The following is a 10,016-nucleotide window of genomic DNA, read 5'->3' as shown; positions in this document are numbered from 1 at the left end:
CCGACAGTTGCTATTCTTGTTTTTAGGGAAATTACAGATTTGCAGAGCCTGGTGCTGAGCCGTTAATTACAGTGGCTCAGCAATTTAAAAGTCCAACGGTGTGAACTTCCCACCAGGTCAGATTCTGCTGATTTCCCACCAAGGAGTGTTTCTGGTTGAGGACAAGCCCCCATCGCGGCCTGACGGAGCGGCGCGCCCTCTGCGCGGGGTCGGAGGCCTTTGCACATCCAAGAAACGTAAAGGCACGTGACAGGCGCTTTTATCTTTTATTTTCATATGAAAATAGATTTCCAAAAATAAAATCTGACGGTGTCCGTGAAAAAAGTCCTGAGTACAGTTCGCCCGGCAGCCGCCGAGTTTACCAGTTCGGGGCTTCAAGTCCGCAGCCGCGGGCGCTGCTTTTACGGCAACACGTTTCCAAGGCCCAGAGACCAGCCCGGGCATCCGGGTTCCGCTCGCGGCTCTTCCCGCATGGACGCGCCTTCCCGTGAGCCTGGTGTCCGCGGACGCGGAGGAAGCGCTCCTGCCACACACAGCAAGAGCCACCGTGTCGGCGGGGCCGAGGGCGCCGGGGCGGCTGCCGGGGGTCGCGCGCGCGGGGGGGGGGGGGGGGGGGGGGGCTCGTCATCCGTCATCCGGGAGAAGCTTACGCGACGCCAGGACGCGCTCAGCGGGGCTCCGGGAGGCAGCACGTACCGAGGGGACGCCGGGCCTCCGGGTCCTCCGGGTCCTCAGGGTCGGTGCGCGTCCAGCCGCGGCGACGGGCCTCGGGGGAGCCGCCGGGAGCTCTGCAGGGCGGGAGCAGGAGACCAAGGCTCGGAAGGCCGCGCCCCGCCCTGCCCCCTCCCGTGGGGGCCTCCGCGGGCCGAGGCGCGCTTCTCCGTGGTTCCAGCGGCGGCGTCGGGAAAGGCCCTTCCTGCCCCCGCCCCGTCCTCCACCTCGGTCGCTGCCGCCCGACCCCAGCACGTGCAGCTCCTACACGCCGGCCCGCAGGCGCCGCACACACCAAGCCCTGGAGGCCCGGGCCGAGGGCCCCGCCGCCACCCTGCACCCCCCGCAGCCCCGGTCCCCACCCACACACCCGCACACCCGCTCCCGGGGACCCGCAGGGCGACGGGGAGCTCGCGCTCACCTGGCTGGGCCCCGGCGGTTCGTCCTCGGCGAGCGAGCCCTCGGTGCGCGACAGACTGCGGGTGGACGCGGAGTCCCCGGAAGTGCTGGTGACCAGCTCGCCCAGGGCGTCCACCTGCCGCCGCAGGCTGTGCAGGGTCCCCTCCGTGCGCCGCCGGCCCTCGCTCAGCACCTCGGCCTGCTTGGACATGCAGCGGCGCAGCTGGGCCTGGAGGCGGGACGGCGTGAGGCGGGCGGTTCCGCTCCCCTCGGGGCTCCCCGGGCGCTGTGCGTCCCCTGCGCCTCCAAGGGACACCCAGGGGCGGCCCCAGAGCCGGCCTCCCAGGCCCCCGGAGCCAACCCCGATGACCAACTTCCATCTGAGGAGCCCTCGGCCTCACGCGAGCACGTCGCTGCCCCCCCCCCACCCCCGCATGTCACCTACAGCCTTAACCCCAGATCTGAGGCTGCCCACAGGGGAGCGGGCCCGCGGGCCTCACGGGCTCCCGGACGCCACGTGTTCGGGGCCCAGCGGCCTCCCGGCGACGCCCGAGCCGCCCTCTAGGTCCGCAGCCTCTCGACCACCCGGCCCTCCCATACCACGGTGGCGCTTTCCTGTCCCAAGGCCTCAGGTGTGACCGAGGCGAAGCAGCGTCGCCCCACACGCACGCTGGGCCAGCTCCGGAGCCGAGGCTTCCAACGGACCGGACCCCTGCCACTCACCGGGCGGCGCCCAGCTCTGAGCCCCCCCCCCCACCCAGCACCTCCTACTGTTCGAGGGCAACCTTGAGCCGGTCCTCGCGGTGGCGCAGCTTCTCCCGGAGTGCCTCTCCCCGCCACTGTTCATCCTTTTCCAGGGGGGAGGGACACATCAGAGTCCCCGCAGGCCCCCCCCCCGCCGCCCCCCAAGCCCAGGGGGCCGTGGGCGCAGCCTTACCGCCACGTGAGCCTGGCCAAAATTCAGTTTCTCTTCGCAAGATGATGGTCTGTCGCTCACGGTAAACGGGAAATTCTCTTTCAAGCTCTCCAAGCCTCCTCCAAGGTTCTCATTCCTTTCCAGAAGGGCCTCCAGGTCCGCTGGCAGCTCTGGAAGAAACTGGTTGAGATTCTTCAGGCTGGTTCGGATTTCATCTTTCACCTCACATTTAAGTGCTTGCATCGCATCACTGATTTCCATCTGTCTTCTTTCCAAATCCTTTTGGTTTGTCATCTGAGGAGTGAGTCAAATACCATCAGGTGAAGTCGGGGACCCCTGGGAAGTGAACGGTCTCCTGTGTCATGTGCTTGTGGAACTTTCCACCCAGGACAGGACTCCCCCAGTCTAAGCGTCACCTGCCCTCAGCCTGGCTCCATGACAGGAACGGGGCTTTCTCCTGGGGTCAGCTCTTCCTTCCTGGGGATTTGGGCCGCAATGACTTGTTTCTGGCATAAAATCTAACATTTCAACACAGTTCTATTGGACGTGGTAAAATTTCATGAAGAACTGCCATTTTTCTTCTGAAAACTAACATACAGAAAGAACTTGCTGAACTTAGGGAGATTTTAAAAGTACAAATGCTGTTCCCTTGTGGAGGTGCATTTCTAAATTTTAACTCTACAAACACATTTGACTTCAAGGACATTGTCATCCTCGGCTTTGACAATCTCCATGAAGAAATACTCCTGTGAAAAGAACTATCCAAGAAGGGCAACCTGTCCGAGCCCAGCGGGCGGGGGACCGGGGGAGGGGGGAGGGGGGAGTTCGTGCCTCTCGAGCCTTCCGGCCTGGGCCTGGGCCTGGGCCCCGGGGCGCACCTGTTTCCTGAGCTCCACGTACTCGCGCTGCATCTGGTTGAGCTCCCTCATCAGGCGCCGGGCCCGCTCGTGGTTGTCCTGGGCCACCTGTTCGATGGTTGCCATCTCCCTCTGCATGCAGCTGTTCTCCTGCTTTTGCTCCTAGCGAGGGGGAGGGGAACGATGGGCAAAAAACGTCTCCGGAGCCTTCTCTCCCGACCGCACACCCAGCGCCCCCTGCAGCCTGGCTGGGGGAGGCGCCTGCCTTTGTGCCCACGTAGCCGGCTCACGTGGCCGCCGCTGCCAGCTGGGCTCCCCCAGACGCGGGCAAACCTACCACCAGCTCCAAGACAGAGTTGTGCACGCAAATACACCAGAACCGACCTTTGCGACCTTTGCGTAGGGACTGGGTGGACAGGTGATTTGTTTTCTCGACGCTCAGAAGCAGCGAGCTTTAGTTTAAAAATCTAAATGCATTATTTCCTCGGAGGCTGCATGGCAGCAGGCACTCACCAGAAGGTTCTTCTCCAGTTGGCTCCGCTGGATCTTAAGGGCTTCCTTCAGGCTGGCCACCTGCTTCTCGGCTTTCTTTCTTTCTGTCAGGAACTGGTTGCGCAAGAGGCTGAAGTCCGCCCTCATGGAGTCCGTCTCCTTCTGCAGGGCCAGCAGCTCGTCTGACTTGGCCAGTAACTGCTGCTCCCGTTCTGAAAGCTGTCGCTCTGCAATGAGCATTTTCAGTAGTTTAGCCAGAGGCCCTGGGTGGGCTGCGGGCGGGCTGCGTCATGACGTGCCACCCACGCCGGCTCCCCGGGTCTTCTACGTGCCCCGACCCACATCACCCCAGAAAGAGGCCCACAGGAAGGGGCCTCCTGGCGCAGCTGGGTCCTGCAGGGCCGGTTCTGGAGCGACACACAGCTCCTGCCTTCCCTCGGAGCGTGAGACCAGGGAGAACGGTCCCAGGGGCAGGGGACACGCACACACGACTGAAAGGCTTTCTATGCGCCTGGCCGCTAACCCCGGGAGGTGCGCCGACACCCCTCCTTCACGGGAGGCAGCTCGGTGGAAAGATCACGGGCACGAGCCCGGTCTTCTACAGGAGCCGCCTACTTCCCAGTGTTCAATGGGAATCTTGTAGGCAAACGTGTAGGAAGTACACGGTGAGGACTCGGTAAGTCGTGCTTAAAAAGAACCATGACGTAAAATCCATGTTTCTAATCACGCTCTTTGGAGCAACACCCCGTGCAGACTTCACTTCCACATGTCTGCTGTGGACAGACTCAGCACATCTGGCGAGTTTCACTTTCACCACGAAATGGTTGGGTCTGAATGTATCAAGAGTTGCGGGGAAAAATTAGGAGTCCTAACCCTTTCACTGAGTCCACCGCAGGGAAAAGAACATTTTCTGAGCATTATTAAACCCCGAAGTAAGTAAGTAAGTAAGTAAGAGAAAAGATCATTTACTGACGTGGGAACAATCATTTACCCTGGATTCCCACGTCAGTGTCACGGATACACGGCTCAAGAGGGAGCCAACCGACACGACAGCAAGTACCCAGTATTTTGGTACCGTTCACGACGTCAAATTGGGACACAGACAGAATTGGTAATGTTGTTTTTTGATTGGGTGAGATGAAATGGATCATTGTTTCCTAAGCTCAAAACAGCGTGCTTCAGCGAAAGCCTTCAAAGTGCCTTCTGGAATTCCTTTGCCTTAACGTCTCTCCCTGTGGCAACATTCTCGAAGGTGGCAATATGGTGAAGTCAAAGACCTCACAGTCTAAGAATCAGATCCCATTTCCACAAAAGACAAATGCCCCCTGTGCCTCTGCGCCTGTTGTCACCTCTCACGGGCTAGCAGGATCCAACTGGGCATCTCCTCCCGGCACACCTCTGGGCCATGGCCAGGCTATGGGTCTCCTCGATACACTTGACAAGACAACCAGCGTGGCCCCCCCTCCCGCAGCGCCATGTTCGGGAACACGTACTGGTCTGGGAGAGCGTCTTCTCCAGGGTCTCGCTCCACCTTCCCTCCTCCTGCAAGGTCCTGACACGCTCCTCAGCCACCAAGAGCTTAGCGAGCACCTGGTCCAGCTTGCCTTTCTGCTCCATCAATTCCTTTTCCAGCTGTTGCTGCTGCTCCTTCAGAGTCACTTTACTAGCTTCTAACTTTTTTTCTTCACATTCTCGCTCTTTCTGGAGTCTCTGAAACATCTTAATAGAGAACCACCTTAGTCATAAAAGAACAAACACAGCGTGTCTCAATGAGGGAACCGTCATGGACACTAGCCAGGTTCCAGCTCAAGAGAAAGCAGGAGAGGCGCACAGGGACAGACCGGGAGTTCCCTTTACCGAGGCCAACTGTGCCGACAGCTCCCCGCAGGCACGAGAGGGGGTTCGTGCAGCGGGTGGCCTGGCGCCATCCAGATTCTCTACGGGACCAGCGTTCTGTGGTCTTAATGGTCCACAGATACTACTCCCCAGAGAGTCAGAGAGCGGGGTAAGATCCCTCCCGGCTAAGCGGGTAGCCCAGGGAGCTAGCCCCACGGGGGGATCCTCTGCACAGCCTCTGCCGGGGAAAAGCTCACCCGAGGGACACTGGGATCCTTGCTGTAAAATCATAAATGTGTAGTACCATTTCTTGTTGGGCTAGCTTCGCCTCGTTTCCTTCAATCTCCTTCTGAAGCCCTTGAAGCTGTTGCTGCTTTGTCTCCCCTTCTTTCTGGCAGTCTTCAAACTTCTTCGTCCATTCACCCACGTCCTTCTCGAGCCTGGTCTGTTCGCTGAGCAGTGCGTCCTTGCGCTTGGTGGTGCAGAGCACCTCCTGTATGTGAAAGAACAAATGGAAACTACCCACAAAGCCTTCCGTTCTGGGGCTGCCAGTGCCCCTCCTGGTATCAGCCAAGTCTGACACAACAGGCACCAAAGTCCCACATCCTTTATTATCCCAACAAACTTATTTTAAGGCACCCAGACTACAATTTAATCATCAGCTTTTCCTCTTTTTATTAGTATCTGAAAAGTAAGATGACAGAAGATGTCACAACCTAAGAGGCCCAGTTCTTCTGAATTTTAGTTGCTTCGTCACTGAGGTGGGAATAAACAACACCCACCTCCAAGAGTGCTAGGAAGATTACGGAGAGCTGTGAATAAGGCTTAATTCTAATGGAAAATGAACCTCAAAGTCATGGTGTTGTTACTATTTGAAACATTTTTGTGGGCTGAAAAAATGACAAAATAAATTCTTTTTTCTGCAAGGAACCCAAATTAAACATTTTTGAAAACATTACTATATTTCTAGCAACACAGAAAATATTCATTAGAGCTCATGTAAGAAGCTTTTAAAGATGGAATACTTTGTTCTAGACATCTCAGAAACACTGAATCCTAAAGGCAGCTGGAAGGATTCAGAGGTCTAATCCAACCTCTAATTTACATGGTGTGGAAACCGAGGCCCAGAACTTGCTTGAGGTCCTTTGAAACTCAAATTATATAGTACTATTCTCATAGGACAACACTCGGTTATCTTCAAGGAGACTATAAGAAGTGGAAGGGTCGAGAATCAGCTCCACCGAACAAACATGTGACAAGATGCAGGCCGGTTACTCTGAAGTTGGCCGTTCCTCTGTTGCTCAATAAGCGACCAAGTCTAAGCCGGGCCTCTGGAGGCCTGGTCTGTGCCACGGATAAGACATGGTCCGTCTGGTGCCTGGAGCCCCCACAGGAGGCTGGCCGAGGGTTTAGGCTCTGGTCTAGCCACCATCTTACTTATTACCTTTGAGTAGAACTTTGAATCAAGAGTTCTGGGGCTAAAATAAATGAGAACATCACTGCTCTGCACCCATAGTTTTGTGGACAGATGGCTGTGTTACACATCAACGGCCCTATGAGACCTGCAGGTATGAAAAGGAACCAACCTACCTGATTTGTTATTTTAACCAATTGTCTGCAGGCCTTCAAGATACAACCAGAAGATTACATTTATTAAGTTTACCTGTTCTGCTAGGTCCAAATGCTCCTGGACATCAGCTAGTTCCTTCTGTAATGAGTTTACTGCTTCCTGTTTTTCTACAGAAATAACATTTACATTACATAAATACTTGTATGCATTTTCTAAATTCCCATCAGCCCTCAAAAAAAGTAGGAACTGAATGTAAACTTCTGTTAAAGGTATGGCTACGCTGTACCATCTTATTAAAAGATCAAAAGAAAGAGTTAACATGTACAACCTGGGCTTGGAGCTCAGGTTTTTAGATTTACATGTTCAAAACCTTCATAATAAAAAAAAAAATTATAGATAATACCCAGGGTTGATGATGTGCATGGTTTAAAAATGAATACCTTCTACACTGCTGCTAGAAATGTAAAGGGAGACAATCTGGGAAAAGATCTTATGTGCATGCTGGCTTTGTCACTAACCAGCTCTAGGTCCTTGAGGAAGTCATTTCTCACTTAAGTCACAAGGAAACTAAGCTTAAGTTTCCTCATCTGTAAATGGGTGAAACAGTTTCTATCTCATAAAAATATGGCAAGGATTAATGAAAAAAAAAGCATATAAAATCCTTGCATCTTGTCTAAGACACAGAAAGTGTTCAAAAGAACATTGTTAGAAGTATTTAGTTAACTTCTAATCATGAATAATTACCAAGATTTGGTAATAAAGGTATTATCTGCATCTTTGTTTTTTGTTTTAGAACCACACACACACACACACACACACACACACACACACACACACCCCAAAGGAAAACTCTGGAAGGATAATCACCACACTGTCAACAGGAATTAGCTCTGAGGGGTGAGGTCAATAGTAACTTTTATTTCTTCTTTTTGCTTATGTTTTTAAATTGTTCTTTAAGGAACATGAACTAATTTTTTAAACAGCATTACTGAGATATAATTCACATACGATGCATTTCACCCATTTTAAAGTATGCAATTCACTGGCTTTAAGTATATTCACAGAGCTGTGCAAACATCACTACAATCTAATTTTAGAACATTTCTGTCACTTCTAAAATAAATCCCATACCCATTAGCATGAATTATTTTGATAATAAGAAAAGCCAACAATTAAAAGAACCCAGGAGGCAGGGACCAAGGGGCAAAGACGGTTTCCATCGGAATGGACAGCAGTCCCCGTGGGGATGATCTCTGATTAACATTTCTTCTGGGAACAGCTGAGTTCTGTTTTTGTTTTTCGAGACTCTGCCTCAGCAAGACGTGGAAAAGAGAAGAGGCTGCAGAAACTCCTGATTCCAGGTATGATGATGGAGGAGGGCCACTGGGAAACCCTCCCTGAAGAAGGGCCTGCGTCCTTCCCCAACAGCTGGTGGATGAGGAAGGTAAACGTCTGCTCCAAAAAGCAGGTAAGTGGACAGGCGTCCGTCCTGAGTGTGCACGCCTAGACACGGCCCCTGTGCACTCGCAGACAAATGGGGTTGTGCCAGGAGCCCCCTCCCCAGGGATCTGGCATGACTGTCCTGCAGTTCTACAAATGCGCATATCTGTCTCAGAAGCTTTCTGTATAGTTTATGAAAGTGTTAATATAGCTTTGATAAGGCAATATTTTTAGCCTATAAAATCTGACTTCTCATCTTTGTATAATAGACTCCAAATCTGAAGAAAAACACAAGGCTGTATACTCAGTAAAAAATAATGGGAGGGGAAGGGGAAGGAAAGGACAGAAGGAAAGAGCCCCCCACCCCCACCCCCGCACCTTGTAGCTGCTGCTGCACCACTGCCAGGTCTTGATGCAGGGAGAGCTTCTCCCTGTTTCGTTGGTCCAACTCCTGCTGCAGCTTCCTGGCGTCCAGTTCCAACTTTTCTAAGCGTGCCCGCTCCATCTCGCTGTCCTCTTCTGCAGCTGCTAGAACCCTACCAGGCCAGCAGAGTAAGTCACACCACCAAACACGAAATGTTCAAGCATACACAAGACACACGTGTGACACTTTCAGTGTAGTTACGGACCACAAGTGATTATGAATCTTGACAAAATTTAAGGTTCTTCAACTCATTTTCAAAAGATATCTTACTTTCAGCTTTCTCAACAGGAGAGTTTTTTGAAAAACGACTCATTAAGGTTTTATAAAAATCAGGGATAAAAATGTGGAGAGTGGCATGCCTGGGTGGCTCAGTCGGTTAAGTGCTGCCTTTAGCTCAGGTCATGATCCTGAGGTCTTGGGATCGAGCCCCACATCAGGCTCCCTGCTCAGTGGGGAGTCTGCTTCTCCCTCTGCTCCTGCTCCTGTGCTCTCTCTCGCTCACTCTGTCTCTTGGAATAAATAAAACCCTTAATATAGATAGCACGCAGAATTCTAAAAATCTGGTGATTAAAATAAATCGCTACCTTCTGATTAGTGAAAAGCAGGAAATACAATTGTCCAAAACACAGGCGTGCGTGAGCGGTCTCTTACATGATCGGAGTCATACAGTATGGGCTTGTTTTTGTGTGGCTTTTTTCGAGCACAGTCACTTTGAGATTGGTTCATGGTGTTGTACCAATACTGCACTCCCTTTTTATTGCTGAATAGTACTCCACGCTACGGATATACTATAATTTGTCTACTCATTCACGAGCTGATGGACATTTAGGTTGTGTCCAGGTTAAAGCTGCTATGAACATTAAAGTACATCATTCCTTGTATGAACACATGCTTTCAATTCTCATGAAAAAATAACTAGGAGTGGAATGGCTAGCTCTTCTGGTAAATGTAAGAGTTTTTAAATAACTGCCAGACTATTCTCCAAAGTGGTCTAACATTTGCGTATGAAAGTTCCAAGCCAGCATCTGGCCCTTCTAATAGGTGTGTAATGATATCCCATCATGGTTTATATTTGCATTTTCCTAACAGTTAATGATGCTGAGCATCTTTTTGTGTGTTTACCTGCCACCCATTCATCTTAAGTGAAATGTCTGTTCAAATCTTTTGCCCATTTGACAAACTGGATTGTTTGGTTTCTCATAATGGCTTAGGAGAATTCTTTGTATATATATTCTCTGGGTACAAGCTCGTTATTGAAAATTTGTGGTTGCAAAGATTCTTCTCCCAATCTGTGACAGGTCTTTTCATTATCTTAACAGTGTCTTTTGAGGAGAAGTTTTAAATTTTGATGAAGTTCAATTTTACTAATTT

At 51.9% G+C, this 10,016-nt stretch overlaps 1 protein-coding gene across 5 annotated transcripts in view; it reads right to left on the bottom strand.

Moving 5' to 3' along the window:
* Positions 1–247: 247 nt before the first annotated feature.
* The window catches only part of CNTRL (centriolin), a 78,357-nt gene continuing 68,588 nt past the window's right edge, over positions 248–10,016 (bottom strand). For 4 of the 5 annotated variants that reach the window (XM_072842581.1, XM_072842582.1, XM_072842583.1 and 1 more), the window contains 11 exons: positions 8,600–8,757; positions 6,875–6,948; positions 5,516–5,704; positions 4,869–5,094; positions 3,397–3,602; positions 2,905–3,045; positions 2,048–2,320; positions 1,896–1,958; positions 1,133–1,339; positions 697–788; positions 248–523 (listed from right to left, as the gene is read on the bottom strand). In XM_072842581.1, coding sequence (XP_072698682.1) covers positions 732–788; positions 1,133–1,339; positions 1,896–1,958; positions 2,048–2,320; positions 2,905–3,045; positions 3,397–3,602; positions 4,869–5,094; positions 5,516–5,704; positions 6,875–6,948; positions 8,600–8,757 — 1,594 coding nt within the window. In that variant the 3' untranslated portion in view covers positions 248–523; positions 697–731. Of the gene's footprint in view, positions 524–650; positions 789–1,132; positions 1,340–1,895; positions 1,959–2,047; positions 2,321–2,904; positions 3,046–3,396; positions 3,603–4,868; positions 5,095–5,515; positions 5,705–6,874; positions 6,949–8,599; positions 8,758–10,016 lie in introns of all 5 variants that reach the window. The other variant, XR_012038564.1, reaches the window with a different exon arrangement.

This window comes from Canis lupus, chromosome 10 (assembly GCF_048164855.1).
Source record: "Canis lupus baileyi chromosome 10, mCanLup2.hap1, whole genome shotgun sequence".
In the NCBI taxonomy this organism is placed as follows: Eukaryota; Metazoa; Chordata; class Mammalia; order Carnivora; family Canidae; genus Canis; species Canis lupus.
Note: the sequence above shows the minus strand (reverse complement) of the source record. Positions and strands in the feature narration are given on the sequence as shown.